The 16,855-nt window shown below is 36.2% G+C and overlaps 1 protein-coding gene across 4 annotated transcripts in view; it reads right to left on the reverse strand.

Moving 5' to 3' along the window:
- Positions 1 to 16,855, reverse strand: part of PPFIA2 (PPFI scaffold protein A2) — a 339,695-nt gene that overhangs the window by 156,618 nt on the left and 166,222 nt on the right. For 2 of the 4 annotated variants that reach the window (XM_086609969.1, XM_086609968.1), the window contains exon 2: positions 15,207 to 15,269. The exons of the other annotated variants lie outside the window; for them this stretch is intronic. In XM_086609969.1, coding sequence (XP_086466095.1) covers positions 15,207 to 15,269 — 63 coding nt within the window. The remainder of the gene's footprint in view (positions 1 to 15,206; positions 15,270 to 16,855) is intronic. 4 annotated transcript variants of the gene reach the window in all.

Consider the following 16,855-nt stretch of genomic DNA (forward strand, 5'->3'; position numbering starts at 1 on the left):
TCCTCAGCTGCAGCTCCAGAGTGAAGAATAAAAGCACACAGTTTGCTAGAGGTCAGATCTTCATAAATACGTAATTTTCCATGGAAACCTGTATAAATGCTTTTTTGTCCTTAGACACACTAATAAGAAAATAACCACAAAATGTCATAATTTTTGTTATGTTAAGAATAGAATATTTTAAGGGGAAACCAAGAAGTGGAGAGAATGATATGTCTTCCAGGATTCCTTTGGAGGATCCTGGACTAGCTAAAATACAGACACAGGTCACATATTTATAGTTAACAAAAAGGAATTATAACACAAGATAGTCCCTGAAAACCTCTCTCCTTGCCCTTGTAAGGCATATTTTCTTTGCAGAAGTAACTAGATCTATTGCATGCTAAAACTATCCCCAGGTATGTGCCACCCGGATAGCCGGTCCTGGAGTTGGAGGTTAAATGAGATCTTCAAACTGTACCACTCTAACAGCTCAGACTTGTCCTCAAAGGGATGTAAGAACAGAAAAAAAAACCAGGGATGTTATGCTGGTTTTGTGTTTGTTTGTTTGGTTTTTTTTCCCCTACAGCTTCTCCCAGGAAGAAATGTTGCTCCTGTATGTGAGCAGTATGTTTGTTTCTGGTGACTGTGTAATTCACGGGATTGAAACTCACTATCATTTCCAGACTTTTCCTGCCTCCTGAAGGAAAGATAGACCTACCATGGACTAATTGTGTCCATAAAATGCAATTTGATACATATAGATCACGTTATATATCTCAATTTAGAAATACTAAGGAGATTATGACCTCTTAGTCCTATTCTTATCCTTCACCTGCTTTCACCAACTTCATCTGGATTTAGGTTCTGAGTTAAAACAGGTGTAAATGTATGAGAAAATAAAAATGAGGAAAGACTATCAGTGTGACTGCATAGCCTTGTGTCAGATTTTCCAACTAGAGCTCATATAATTCATGACAAATCATATTCTTTTAAATAGCCAGGCAGGTAATTTACATATTGATTAACTGGATCTAATAGTAAACAATACATCTTGATAAACTGCATGTTTTCAAAGATGTTGTTTAAACATACAGTTATCAATCAAAATTGATTCCTTTTCAAGATAAATATTAATGCTTACTCAATATTTTAAAATAATTTGAGTTGAACAAGTGGGTAGTTCTGTATCTATTTTAATCTGCTTTAAGAGAAATATCAAATACACTGTTTATTGAACAAATAAAAATGTGTTATGAAATTTGAGGCTGATATTTGAAAATGAAAACTAATTTAAAGGTAACAGTTCCAAATAAAGCTTTGGTAATGATAATTGCTAATAATAAAAAAAAAATTCTGAAACTAAACAGAAAAATAAAACTCCTTCTGCATGACTGCAAGAAGAAATAGATTTCCAGTGTAAGCTTTAGCTAATAATATTTCAGTAATTTTCCAATTATTTTGCTTTAGCAAAAAGGTAGATCAAAGAAACAAAGTGCCAAATTTTCATCTGTCAAAAATGAACAAAATATATTGAAGTCAACAGTAAAGTACATATTTAATTCACTAGAAAAATCAGACCATTTTAAGATGTACTTCTATCACTTTTGAAATCCAGTCAGGCTTTTTTAATACATAAAATCTATTTTTATTTCTTCGATAATTTTGCAAAGTGGAAACAATTCTGCTTCTATTCTTATAACTTTGTAACCAAACACATACTTGTTCCCCTTTCCCCTCTCCCTCATAGGGATCATGACCTTGAATGGGAGGCACAGAATGAGCTCATGACAAGATATAAGGACTTATGAGAGGAAACCAGTCTCCCAGCACATACTCCACATCTAAATGTAACTGGGCATCCATTCTTCAAGGCATCCTCAACTGACTCTTTTTCAATTCTCTCAAAATAAATCTATCTATTCCTCCAATGCTGTACTAGTTGATTCCATAAGTCATGAAAAATTTAAAAATTGTTAATAGTTTTTGATCCTTACCTGAAGGATGTCACCATAGAGAAGACAGGAGAACTAATTTTACTTTTTATTTTATAAAAATAAAATAAGGTTTTTACTTCAAAAAAAATTTTTAAATAGTATTTTAAAAATGGAGAAACTATTTACATAAAATTATTATGATTTCTCACTATCCAGTTTTCAGAATTAGGTTACTACTCTCAGAATAGAAATTTAGAAAGACTCAGACAATACTGAATTTTTAAAACTAAGATCTGAAAAGGATTCTTTTTCCATTTGTATAAAACTTGGATTAGGTCTAATTGCATGAATAATAAAGCCAAGAAGTAATTAAATATACATCAAAATCAAGAAGTCATGGTAGTAAAATTTGTTCATTATTTTCCCAGGGATTCATCTATTCACATAGAAAAAGTATATGTTTAAGAGAGAGAAAGTTAAATAAGTTTAGCAGATCACAGGATGCCTTTCTAGAAGTATTCTCATAAGGTCTCTTTCTGCTCACCTGTCCTAAATATGTTTCTTTTTGTTCTTTCTGTTTAATTTTTAAATATTTCTCTTATTTCAAATCATAGAATCATAGAATGGTTTGGGTTGGAAGGGATCTCAAAGCTCATCTAGTTTCCAACCCCCCTGCCATGGGCAGGGAAACCCTCCACTACACCAGGTTGCCCAAAGCTTCATCCAACCTGGCCTTGAACACTTCCAGGGATGGGGCATCTACAACTTTTCTTTTTGGCGCATGTGTGTTTCTTTCTTAGCAGACAACTATTAGCAATTTAATAAACCAGAATTATTGACCGGGGAAACAATTACTACAAAATTTCTATCTCATCCCTCAAAATGTAATACATTTGTATGTATACATAATTATACTAAAAGGGCTGTATTAGAAGAGTGAAAGAGTGTTATTTAGGTGCCAATACCAGGATTATGGTTGTCTACAGAAGTGCCTCATGCACACCAGCCACTATTATACCATCATTCAGAGTTTCTTCTATTGGAACTCGGGCACCTTTGCAATGCTTTCGCTCTCCCTCAGCCTCTAGACCTGAGACATCTTTCCTATAAAACCTGATACGTTTCCATGAAAAGTTTTCATTTCAGTGATACGCTTTTTCAGTTGGGAGAGCTGTATCATTGAAAGCTTCCTTCTCTACTCTACTTCTCATCTGTCTCAGTTTGCATCTTCCTTCACAGCCACTAGCTCCTGTTCCTACTGGTGTCTTTGATTCTCTTCCTGCTTCCAGACTCCATGCTTAATGATTGATCATTATTTCCCTCCCTTCCAGTTCTTGGCTGCCCTTTTCAATCTCTTCTTTATTTTTGTCTAGTCCAGGATTTTTCCCCTTTCTATCAGAGAGCTTACTCCTCTGCCTCCCCTTGGTTCCAGCAAAGGCACCATATCACCAAGAGGGAGAAAGTTTCCCAGGTTCAGTAAGCAAAAGGTATATACTAAGAGCAGGAGAGACCAGAAGACTTCCAACAACAAAAGCACAATTCAGCATCAATAAACATTGACTATTAGCAGTACTGAAGGCCTATCTTTAATCTGTTTATATAATCTATCAAATGTCTTTGCTTTAAAGTATATAGGGATTTTAATTTTAATTCTATGAGTAGCTCTAAATACCAGGCATTCAGAAAGCTCCAGCTTAATGGCGTTTTCTGAACATCTTTGAGAGTTACGTTGTCCTCAAAACTCACATGTCATTCTCAGACTCTACACTTGTGCTGTTGTTACAGGTAGCAACCACAATACCAGCAGCTACTGCCATTTTAAATGACAGAAATTCTGCATTATGGGATTTAGATAGAAGGAACACTGTTTTAAACCAGTAAGGCAACTGATGTGTCTTCTTATCTGCCACACACAATCCTTTCTATCATCTGAGGAATTTAGATGCATTTAGAAACTGTTTCTAAATGATTTCAGAAATTGATTCCATTTGAAATCAAATTTGCCTGGCAGCATATTCACCTCAGCTATATCTATGTTGGGAAAAAGATACTCTTTCCAGCTGCAAGGTTGGATGTGTCCCAGGCACATCCCCATGTAAATCAGAGTGGTTTATATCTGCAGCTATTTTTGCTGGGGAGAGCAACAGCCCGGCAGGCAGGGCAAGTGGGAACAGCTCTAATCACAGCCATGAGGAGCAAACAAGAACCATAGGGTGGATGCAAAGACCCCTCAAATACCTGAACACTCTCAACATAACCCTTGTGTTCATACACTTCACAACAGAAATGCACAATTTGCCACTATCTGAAGGTTTAGGATCAGCACAGCAGTGCTGAAGTGTTGAACATCAACATTAAAAATAAGTAGCATGAACATGTTTAATACTGATGCTTTGTGAACTAATTGTTTACTGTCATTTTGTGGTTGTCCTTTTACATTTTCATTATTCAGTTTAGGCATATATTTTAATAAAAAAAATAAAAATTTCTGCATAGGTGTAAAAAAAGAGTTTTGAAACTTTTGCTAAACACAGATTATGATTGTTTATCTTTAATATGCATATTTAACTTCAGCTTTAAAATGTGATAGAAGATTCAACTAAAACCTTCATTATCATAATTTCTAAAACAAATAGCATGACCATGAGTTTATGTAAGCTTAAACTTCCATAATTGTTAAGATTTTGCATAATTCCATTTTGAGACTTTGCATGATCTGTTTAGTATAATTCAGATAGTTTCAACCTACTGGACACTTATTCTAAAAGTGTACTTTGTACATTTTAGCATATTACATAATATCACGAAAAAACATCTGAGTGCTTTATAAAATTATATTATTTGCCACCAGCTATTTCAATATAATAGGAAGGAAGAAAAAAACTGTAAGCTGATCTGCTGTTTTCAGTTAAAAACCCCTGAAAATAAGGAATTTCAAGTTTTCATTACTCAGTTTAATTGAAGGATTCCTTGAGATCTGAACTTAAAAATACACTGAATGTGAGCTGATTCATTTTTCACAGGTCCTGATCCTAACTCTTCAGGACCAGGACACTCACGTTTCTATCTTAAACCCCTCCTCACTCACCTACCCAGGGTAGAACGTAACTTAGCACAACTTTCCATATCTGTATTGCAGAAAAAGTGCACAACAGAAACATGTGAACCTGTCCTCAGACACACTGGGAATGATATGGCCTGCTGTTTGGGCAGATTTCATCTCTTAGGAGATTGAAAAGTATTGTAAATGTTGAATAATGTTCTTTTCACAATAACTGACTATTTAAACTGCCAGGAGTCAGTCAAAATCTTTAGTAGCTATAAAAATCTACATGTAACCAAGGCAAGACAGAGTAGCATGACTGGTTGCAGAGAAGTAAGCCTGTGATTTGATACATTGGCCAAGTTACAAAGTAATCAGAGCTAATTCTTTTTTACTAAAATTAGAGATGAAGATGTTTAGTCAGATACTTCCCTTTAATTAAAATATCAGCATATAAACACACAGTATTTAAAACAAACAAGATTATGAGCAAGAAACTGCTAGATATCTCACATAATGTAAATCCTAGTCTCAAATGAGAGCGAGCATTTTATCACAGGCTTTCACTGATCACAGTGAGCAGCAATTATCCATGTCTTGAATAGATTAAAAATGACTTTACATTGTAATGCTAACAAAATGACAGTACTTGACAGCCATGTGGCAAAGACAGATAAATAAAAATTTAAAAGGTTTTTCTAAATTCATTTAGGGTCATATTTGCCAAGAAGCACACTAGTCATCTTTCGACGACAGTTTCTGCCAAGGTTTCATTGGTCAGGGGACAGTTTTTACCTTTGCTGGCTTTGTGTTTGGTGAATTTTTTGTAAGAATCAGTAAGAACACTGGGATGTAAACTTTGTTTTGATTCATGATGATGTCAAATTGAATACAGCTCCTTGAAACAGAATAAAACTGAGATTATGTTATTAGAAGGGGATGATGGCTTACCCTGTTAATGGCTGCAGCAGAGTCAAGCTCTCTTTCCATCCCTCTTAACTCAGCACAGAAAGTGTTTAGGAAAGTGTCGGCAGTAAAACTTGGACAAGAGTAGGAGGGTACAGGAAAGGGATGGATGGCATTCTTTTATTCTTGCAAAGGGATTTGCCAATTGGCCTTAGTCAAATGAGTTATTTCTCAGTCACTAACAGCTGGTGGCTCTTCTGTATCTGTTTTACAAGACAAATGCAAATTCTAGAAAAGCAGGAAATTAAAGTATCTAGGAGCATCGCTATTACCTAGAAAATTCTTTTACTATGCATTAGATATTTGTCATGGAATGGTTTTGCCCCATCAATTTTTTTTTGTGATAGTACTAAGAGTTTTCTTAGCAATAATACAGAAGCAAAATGCTACCAAACCAATGAAAATCTGCTCTTAACCCCAAAGGACACTTTTATATGCATAGAATTCCTTTAAAAGTAAAGTAAATTATAGTTCTTTACAAATCTAGATCTTCCCTCTGTGGCTTGAAAGGCTTAAGATGTGTCTCAGAAGCAGGGGAGAACATTAAGAAAAAAAAAAAAAAAGAGAGAGAGAGAAAACCAGTGGGGAAATCTAGAACAAAGCAGACAATGCTAGGTAAGTGCTTCTGTTCTTTTCATCCCCTTTCTTGAAAGTACATGGAAGCTGGTTTGAGATCTGACATGAGCTGAAGAGGGAGAAAGCCTCTGATGAAGTTACCTTCATTTGCTCTTGCAGATGCTGGCTCACAGAGGAGTCTGAACGCTGGACATTTTCATCTCAGTTACTAGATGAACAAGAGCAGTGCTCATTCCCATTTGTAGATTTGTTTGTGTGAGGCATGGTCAGAGCATAGCTACACAAGTGTACTGGGGGCAGGTGCCCAGGAGTTGGCAATGGGATGGTGTCACAGTTTAGCCCCAGCAGCAACTAAGCACCATGCAGCCACTCACTCCCTCCTTTCCCTTGATGGATTGGAGATGAGAAAAATGTAACAAAAGGCTCAAGGGTTGAGACAAGGACAGGGAGGGATCAATCACTAATTATGATCATCGGCAAAACAGATTTGCCTTTGCGGGAAAATCCGATCAGAGAGGATAAAGAGAAGTTAGATCTTAAAAACACCTTCCCCCCACCCCTCCCTTCTTCCCACCTCTACCTCCTCCCCCTCAGCAGCACAGGGGGACAGGGAATGGGAGTTGTGGTCAGTCCATCACATGTTGTCTCTGTTGCTCCTTCCTCTTCAGGGGGAGGACTCCTCACGCTCTTCCCCTGCTCCAATATGGGGTCTCATGCCACGGAAGACAATACTTCATGAACTTCCTCAGGTGCAGCCACTCACTGCAGTGTGTAGTTCTCCACAGGCTGTGGGTAGATGATCTCTGCTCCACTGTTAATGTCCATGGGCAGCTGAGGGGCCGCTGCTGTCTCACCACAGGCTGCCGGAGGATCTCAGCTCCGGCACACCTCCTCCTGCTCCATCTTCACTGACCTGGGTGTCCGTGTATTTGTTTCACATCTCACTCCTCTCTCTGCTGCAGCCACGCAAGGCCTGACCGGCCTGATGGACCTCGGTGGTCCCAGTGGGACGAGCTCTGCCCAGTGGGCACTCCGGGAGCAGGACGCTTCGGAGTACTGCAGACTGCACCGCTGCAGCCGCTGCCGGTCAGGCAGCAGCCTGGCTTGGGCAGCCACCCAGGCGTGGTTCGGGCTCCCCATGTCTCCTTTCCCTCCACTGTAGGTCCCGCATGGTGGAGGTTTCTTTGTCCCTTCTTAAATATGGCATTCACACAGATACTGAGTGGCTTTGCCCTGGTCAGAGGTGGGTCTGACCTGGAGCCTGGGAAGCTTCCAGCAGCTCCTTACAGGGGCTATCCCTGCAGCCCCTCGCTGCTACCAAAGCCCCACCACACAAACCCAGCAGAGGGGCTTCAGAGCCTCTGTGAGGAGCAGCCAGGGCTGCCCCACACCAGACCCTGCCAGTTCCAGTGGAGCCCTGCGGGGTACAGCTAAGCCCCTCAGCCACGATGACGGCGCCTCTGGCGAAGTGTAGTTAAGAAAGGGTAAAAAAATACCACACAGGCAAAGGAGGAGGGAAAGAAAAAGGGAGTGAGAAACCACAGTGTGGACACCAAGGTTAGAGAAGGAAGACGAGGAGGAGAAGGTGCTCCAGGCACTGGAGCAGATATCCACATGGCAATCCATGGAGATCCCATTCCACAGCAGAGGAAAGTGTGAGGAAGGAGCAGCGGAGAGGAGCTGTTATGGACTGACCCCAAACCCCATTCTCCACCTCCCAGCACTGCTCAGGGTGGGGAGATGGAGGAGTTAGGAGTGAAGGGGTGAAGTTGAGCCTGGGAAGAAGTGTGGGGGGGTGTGAGACATGCTATTTTAATTTTTTGTCTTAGTTTCTCACCATTTAAATCTATTTTATTTGGCAATAAATTAAAATAATTTTCCCCTAGTCAAGTTTGTTTTGCCCATGTGGTAACAGTATGTGATCTCCCCATCTTTATCTTGACCTATGAGCTTCTCATCCTATTTTCTCCCTGTGTTCTGTTTAAGAGGGGGAGAGAGGATGCAGCCGGGTGGGTGTTTGGCTGATGGCCAAGGTCAGCCCACAGCAATTAAATCTCTCAGTGGGCCAGAGAGAGAGGAATGCTCAGTTTAAGAGTCCTGAGTATTTCACTCCAGTGGATCTGCTCAGCAAAGCCATCCAGTAACATCTAGTTTCTGTGAGCTCAGGCAAGATATTTTTCATATAATACTCTTCATTATGATATTGATGTACTGATTTTAAAGTCGTTTCCTCTCCCAGGATGCAACAGATAAGCATCTATAAATTGGCATGCTGTAGTTGAAACCAGAGTTAACCATATGGTACTGTGTCCATTCCCAGTGCACATATAAAAATTAAAGAGTGTCGAACAGCTTAGATATCATCTGAGCATTGTTCCTTGCAAATCCTTTGCTGATGCTGCTAAAACTCCTAATTTCTGATTTCCATTTTGCAATTTTCAACCTCTCAAATAAGAGGAATCAATGCATTGGGCTTGTGTCAGTCCAAATGCCATGGAAACGCATTGGAGTGCTTGCAACCTATGCTGGGACACTGATGCTGTTCACATACATGAGTGTGCAGCCACACACTTGAGGACCAGGACACCACGCTGTTGCTAAGACATACATTTGCCATTGATACATCTCCCCAGTTGTAGTGCATTGCTGCTGTCTCTTACCACCTTAGGATTTAACACACTTGGCACAGCCGAACAGGCAGCAGATCTGCCAGCTAATTGCCTGTCATGAGGTCTGGAGCAGAGGCAGCTGAGCTGCACAGTGAGATTTGCTGGCCCTGTGGCAGGGAAATGGGAAACGTGGGCCAAAAGATTAGTGACATGCTCAAAATACAGGGCTGCACAGCCACTGGCAGTGAGATTGAACTGAAGTTGCTTTTCTGTTTGCAAGTTTATTTGTTAATGAAGATTTCGAACTATGGAGTTCGAATAAAAGCTTGAGAAAGGAAACCTCCCTACAATTTTTTTCCTTCCATGGACAAAAATAAGACATAAGATGTACCAAGAGGATCTGACACTTGAAACTGTCAAGTGGTCACATAAAATGGGTTTGTAGCTTCAAGAGGAAGGTCACTATTTGGTAGACCCCTGAATCCTATGAAGGTTGAAAAAGAGCTGAAGGAGTTGAGCTGAAAGCTCAGAGAGCTTTCATAGCAACCTGAGAAAGGTTGGCGGTTTGTAATTATGATTAGGCTTCTGACTTTTCATTTGTATATTTAGTAATTCTGAATTATTTTTTCCTCTCAATTTCAGAAACTTTCCCAAGATAGAAAAAAATTATTTCTGCTTCAGCTTGCCTGAGAATAAAGGCATTTGTCTTAAACTTAAGGAAAAACATGTTCAGTTTATTCACATGAACAAATTCATGAAAACAAACAGGGTTTATTATTTGATAGAAAAAAAAAATAGTATCCGGAAAGCATAGGAAGTACAATTTCATTCTCACTTGGGAGAAAAACATTAATAAACTGATATTTTAAGGTATCTATATATTAACAAAGCTTCTCTCTCTCTCCCTCTCTTAATGTAACCCTCTCAAAACACCTCTTGAAATACTGTAAATAATTAAGATTGCTAATGAATAAAAAACAGCGGGTTTTTTTCCTAAAAAACTACTATAGAAAATGTCTATATGAATGCTCTGTATCTTGTCTAAAGTGATAGACAATAAAAAAAATTAATGTTAAAAATTTACACACATTAAGTAATGAGATTAATAAAAACATCTACCCAAACAAACCAGCCTGAATCATATAAGCTGGAATTTAAAAACCTTTGCATTTTCAAAGTAATTACTCTAGCTCTATGTGACTAGCTCTATGAAGAATTCCTGAAGGTAGTATCCTTTTAGATAGAACAAATGTGGCTTTTTCCATGAAAAAGCTAATGGTGGAATAACAACATGCATTGGTTTTGCATGTGATTAAAATTAAATAATTATTTTTCTTTGCAGTTATATGCAGTGAAGTATGTTTTCATGTATTATACAGAGCAATTTTGTTTTAAAAACCCACAGACTTAAGTTCTGCTCTTTGAATGAAGAAAACACAGTATGTTTAATACTTGCCACCATTTTTTTTTTCATTTTGCTGTTTACATTTTTAGTGTGGACCTTAAAGAGCTGTAAAAAAAAAGGAGCATTAATACTGCCGTTTTGCAGAAGCTCAAGGTCATGCAACCACAGCAACTGGATCCGCATACAAAATGTCCTGTCTTTGTTCTGACCACTAGCTTGCACTATTTCCAGCCACCAAGTAATGGCATTGAGATATCAAAGTATGATGGGCTATTCTGTCTAAATGACTCTATATCTATCAGTAATGTCCACCCAGGCATATTAGAATGCATGTATACTTTTAAAGTACATCTACAAAAATTACTTCTTACCAAGAAACAGTGTTTTCAAAGTATACCGCAATTGTAGTGGTTGTTTAAAAATTAATCTATAAAAATAAAAAGTACATATAGATAAAGTCAAGATTTGGAATATCTTCCATGAAAGACAGCAAACGAGCAGTTAAATGCCTCTTATTATCCCACTAAACAATACGTAAGAGAAGGGAATAAACTGCAATAGCACATTACTATTGTATATAAAATCAATTTCTTCACTCAGCTTCTGTTGTGTAAACAATTTATAATAATGAGAAATAGAAAACAGAAAGTTTATGTGGGAATAAAGGTAAATTGAAGCCTATAATGAAGACTGTGGAGGTTTAAACTTCACAGAGCAACAGCATGCAAATTAGATTTTTTCATTTGTAGGAAACTGCCCACAAAATTGTACTCTGAAAATCTTCATAATATCTGAGTTCTCAGTTTTGAATACATTGCAGTTTCTTCTTGAGTTTCAGTTTTACTGCAAGCTTTGGAGTGTATTTCTATTAAGCAAAATGATATACTATACACTCTTCATCTTTAAAAGCCTGCTTACATTTGTTCTTAATAATATTAAGAGATGTTACTCAGGCTTAATAAAACCTTTTAAAATATTTTAGCATATTTGTCTCATGAACAATCTTTTTTATGTTTTCTGTAGTCTTAGCTTCTCAAACTCCGCTTCTATCTCTAGAAACATATTTTAGGTCTTATTAAGAGCCAGAAAAGTCAAATCAAACGTATTGTGCCTTTTTTGACTAAATAACTAAGTTTTATAATTAATGATAACTGTATAATCAATGTAATATAATTAAAATGCTGAAACAGTGCAATATATACTGACTGAAAATTGTATGCTTCTGAGAGCATCCTCCACAGCTATCCCTTTTACAAGTGATAGAAATACAAAGTTGTGTGATTCACAGCAATTACAAGAAACCAGAAAATATTTCAGAATAATGTATGCCAATAATTGAAAAGTTACCATGCATTCAAACAGTTTCACTTGCAGATTAGACAGCCTTAATGCCAGTTATTAAAACTATGGTTCACACAGGTAATTGCGGGTTTGGAATTCAATGGAATAAAATAAATGATTTAATTAATTTTATTTCTCATATATTGCAAAGTGCATTAAATTGTTCCTTTAGCAAATTTTTTTCTAATTAGCATAAGAACAATCAGTCATAATATAAAAGCGTAATGGTGAAGAAGTCTTAAGGAGCCGCATTTTATTCAGTAATGAATAGCTACATAAACAGTTTCCAATCATCAGGAAACTAGAGGATTTAGGAATGAATAAAACACTTCGCAATTATTCATCAAGTTTTGGATGACTCTTTTCAGTTACAGTATTTCTCGGAACTGAAGCTGGATCTGCTTTTGCAATTGTTAGAGTGCCCCAGGAAGACCTTGTGCCGACAGAAGTACTTGTAAAGCAGAACTGCCTTCCCTTCCTATCCTCCCCACAAGATGCTGGGTGAAAGGGTGAGTGCAGATTTCCACTCTTCGCTCGTGCTGAAGGCTTTGTGCATTTGGATGACACGTAGATGTTGGTAGGGGTTACATTCTGTCTCGGAACAGGATTCTTTGGTATCTAACAGGACTTTCGGTCATTATTAATCATAAATTCAAAAATCTGATAAAACTGAAAAGAAATTTGAGGAATTAAAGTATAAAAAGTCATCTGCATAAGATGAACTTTCACTGAGAATTATTTGGAAGTCTGAAGCAGAACAAATACTGTGTGTCCTTGTTAAGAGTCTTCAGACTTAAGAATTTGTTGTTTGCAACTATTTATAAAGTGAGAATCTAAAATTAGGCCTCATGGCCACTTGAAAATGACTTTGGGTATAAGTAAATAATAATGGCAAGAGCTTGTTTTACACCCTTTGTGACTGAACTGTGTTATTTTCCTCTGGGGAGGAAATAAACAGTTGTTTTAAACATGAAAGTTTTTAGTTTTAGTGCATTTACACTAAAACTATCTTTTTATTAAAGACTATTTAAGAATTCTTTTTAGTTCATAGGGAGATTTCAGAGGGAAATATTAAAGCCTAGTCTTTCAGCTGAATAGCAAGATTTTTCACTGTTATCTACACAGGAATTAACATTTTTTTTCCAAGTTTCAGCTTTGAGAATGGTCTTTAATGTCTAGGCTAAGCTATTCGCCTAATCTACTGCTTAAATTAAGAGAAAAAGACTCCTTAGTGACAATGCATTCAAGCTATCTTAAGAGAGGATGAATCTTCAAACGGTATATTTTGTTTTCTTCATCAAGAGTGGCTGTATCACAGCTTAATTGAACATCAGGCTTTTAGGAGGCTACAGTTTGGTGAGGAAATTCTTGTCCTAAACACCACCTTAAATCAGGAAAACAGGGTTTTCATTACTTGATTTTCATCACCTATAAGCAAGGTACCTAAGCCAAAATGGCTTTTTAAGTCCTCTTTTTAGTCAACGAAGATAGATACCTTCAAAAGCTAACAGATGAGACTGACCCGCACCTCCACTGTCTCTAGAGCAGAGATAACATTAAATTCAACATTAAACTTCAGACAGGAAAACCAGGAGATGGAGTTAGAAGAGCATTTAGTGAGTTTGAACTTTATGCCCATTCTTGTGGAGGTTGATGTATTTCTTCTAGGAGAAAAAAAATCCTCACAGAAGTCCAAAAAGAAGGAACAAAATTAAAAATCGAGGATAATTAAGAACTGAAGAACTGTAGTTTACCATGACAGCTCTTGTGATCTCTGAAGGCAAGAATAAGGATATTCTTGTTCAATGGTAGTTAACGAATTATTTACTGAATTTAGTGGTAATCAATATAATCCAAAGAACAAAAAGTAATCTCTGAATTCTCGGTTTATTTCACTCTTTTAAGAAAGCATCTATTTAGAGTCTGTCTTAATGTATTTTTCAAAAAAAAAAAAAAACCAAACAAACTAAAAGATCCCAAACATTTTGAAGTAATGGTACAGACTTCTATAAATCTGAAATTCCACATTTTTCCATGACTGTCAATTCTGTCATATTATCTTTCGTATTACTATTTTCCATTAAAAATGGTACTGTTTGCAGACTGAAATACTAAAATTGCCTTGGAGAAGTTAAAGTAATGTTGAAAATCCAGAAGAGATTGGAGATTAATCATACATTATGCATTCAGAAAGCTTTTTTCCTCTGCATTAAAGCAAGTCTGAAACTGGAATTGAACAGTACAAATCATAGTCAAAAATTTATAATACTGGTCCATTCAGAAATTCATAATGATTCAGAGAGTCAGATGCAGTATCTTCTAAGAATGCAGTGTAAAGAATTTCTCTATGTTCTCTTAAGTGCACAAACTTTCCAGAAAAAAAGATTAAGATGTGACATTTTTTTCCCAGATAGGGAGGACGAACTAACTTCTTGCCAATATTAAATCACAATATTTTTTCTCTTAGCTATTAGTTATTTTAACTATATTGTCCTTGCATTTTGATTATTTGTTATATTTTAAAATAACTTAAGGTGATGGAAATGTCTATCTGGAATTCCTTCTGCCAGTTCCCCTATAAACATTATAATCTTTAGCTAAAAAATAAATTATTAAATACATTACATATAAAAAATAGCTTCTATATAATGCTTTGTCACAGTCTTTCCTCAGTGGTACATCAGAAATTCTCATTAATGTTTCCCCAATAATGTATAAGGGTTCAATTTTGGCCCAATGACTTTCCATTATTTGAATTGTTTTAGTAAAAAAAGATAAATGACCTATTATACTACAAGTGAATAATTTGCTTCTTTGTTAACAAAACAGATTTCTTATTCTATCTTTCATGAGGAATAGAAACTCCACCCTTCTTGTATTTTAAGTCATGGGATATATTTGTTTAAGCAAGAAAAATGAGATTAAATGAAACTACCTTCCTTTTGAATTTAGTATTACACATCTTTATATCAAAATCCAATTTAGAACAAGGTTAAGTAGAATAAATATAGATTCTCATTGCTTTCCTCATTTTGCCTGTTGCTGTTCTACTGATTTCAATTGACTGGAGCATTTAGCTGGGTGGGAAGCAAGGTAAATGCAGAAGGAACTGTAAATGTATTATCATTGTCTTTATTTAGCTGCACCGTTAAACCATATAGAAAAAAATGACAGTGATTCGGTAATTTTGATAGGCCGAGACCTCACTTGTAGTACAATATTCATTGACCCTGAAATATATAACGTGAAGTAACCTCAAGATACACAAGATTATGTGGGGAACAAAATATCAAGTTCACATAATGAGGCTTCGCATTTAAATTACGCAAAAATCCAAGATATTTTGAACATACATTAGGGCAGGATATGGTCCTTTGAATGTTATTCTCAATGCTCGTACCAGCAGCAACCGTCATCTGAAAAAGGGGGCAACAGAAATTCCACTGAATGGAACAGAAATTTGTACAGTGCTACAGTATATTTAAATTACACCACGCTAAGATGAATGTTATTATCATTCAAGCAAGCTGATCTAAGAGAACAAAAATGTGATTCAACAGAAATTCAGACCGAAAACCTGAAAGTATTGTTACATCTCCCGGCTCAGGAGGCGCTGAGAATAACCAAACAGTAAGTCACTTTGGTGTTCTGTACTGTGTTCACAGAAGTCATCTCTGAAGCACTGTCAATCAGACAACTATTCTGAAATAATTATAGCTCCATGGCTGAATTTATTCTCAGATCGCTACACAAAGCAAGAGGTTTACTTGTTTGTGAGGTTTGAAGAAAGTAGGATCTTCTCCCCTACGTTAAAACATCTTATGGAAAGATGTCAAAAGAAGTAAACCTATTCAATTATTAGGTAGAATTTACTTATTAAATTGATAAATTTTTCATGTTGTCTCAGACTTCTCTGTTGCTTCAAACAATCATAAGAGTGGAAAAATAGTAGGAAAAAAGCTACATGCAGTTAAAAATCTGGAAGATCCTTCAGCTATCTGAAGAATATACTTTAGCATTGAATGTTATTTTTCCTCCTTTTTCATGACTTTTTCATTTGTTTTTGCAGAGCCCAACATACAACGTTCTCCAACTAGTAGGCAATCTGACTAGATGACATTTCTTCAGCTTTCAATATTTACTTCAGAGGAAATTAACAGAAGTTTTCAAAAAGATCTAGAAGTACATTTTAAACATCTTGTTCAATCTATCCCGACCGTCATTTAAAAAAAAAAAAACAAAAAACAACAAACACAGTTCTAGACTAAATCTCTAAACAATTTATTTCTATTGTTGAGAGCATATGTAACAATACTTACAATGTTCATGCTCATTATAGTTGAGTTTCATCATCTCTCAAATTAAATATTGACCTAAGCTTTATTTCTGTGACTGTTTACTAATTCAATTCAGTAAACCTGGTATTCAGCACTGACAAAAAGTATTTTTGGATTCAAGTACTTTTAATACAATGATATAACTTTTGGAAAATACAACATATTGCAAGATGTGTTTTATGATAACTTTACTGTTATAACTGATGAGGAAGCTAAGTCTGACTGTATATTATAACTTACTTTTGTAGCAAACAAAAATGTGCACATTATAAAGTATATATAATAACCACCACAGGCATGTATCCATATTAATCTATCTACAAACTACATATTGCCAACGAACTTCACATTCTGATTTGTAAAAGGTTTTAAATATTTGAAGTAGTTTTCAAATTTCAGTATTTTAAAGGAGAATCATGCTATTAGTGGTAACAAAAAGAGTAAATCTTTAATTTTAAGCAAAACTCTCCATGTACGCTGGCAAGTTCTTAATTTGCTTGTGTCAGATTTCCCTTCTTTAGATTTATACCCTTAAATATTTGAAAACATCTTTATAATGTTTGTTTTGTTTTTCGTTTTTTGGGTTTTTTTTTAGAAGGATGTTTCACATGTTTCACTTCATACAAAGCAGTTACTTTGAAAAGAACATTTCCATGCAAAGTAAC

The sequence above is a fragment of the Tauraco erythrolophus genome, chromosome 4, assembly GCF_009769465.1.
Source record: "Tauraco erythrolophus isolate bTauEry1 chromosome 4, bTauEry1.pri, whole genome shotgun sequence".
NCBI classification, from domain to species: domain Eukaryota; kingdom Metazoa; phylum Chordata; class Aves; order Musophagiformes; family Musophagidae; genus Tauraco; species Tauraco erythrolophus.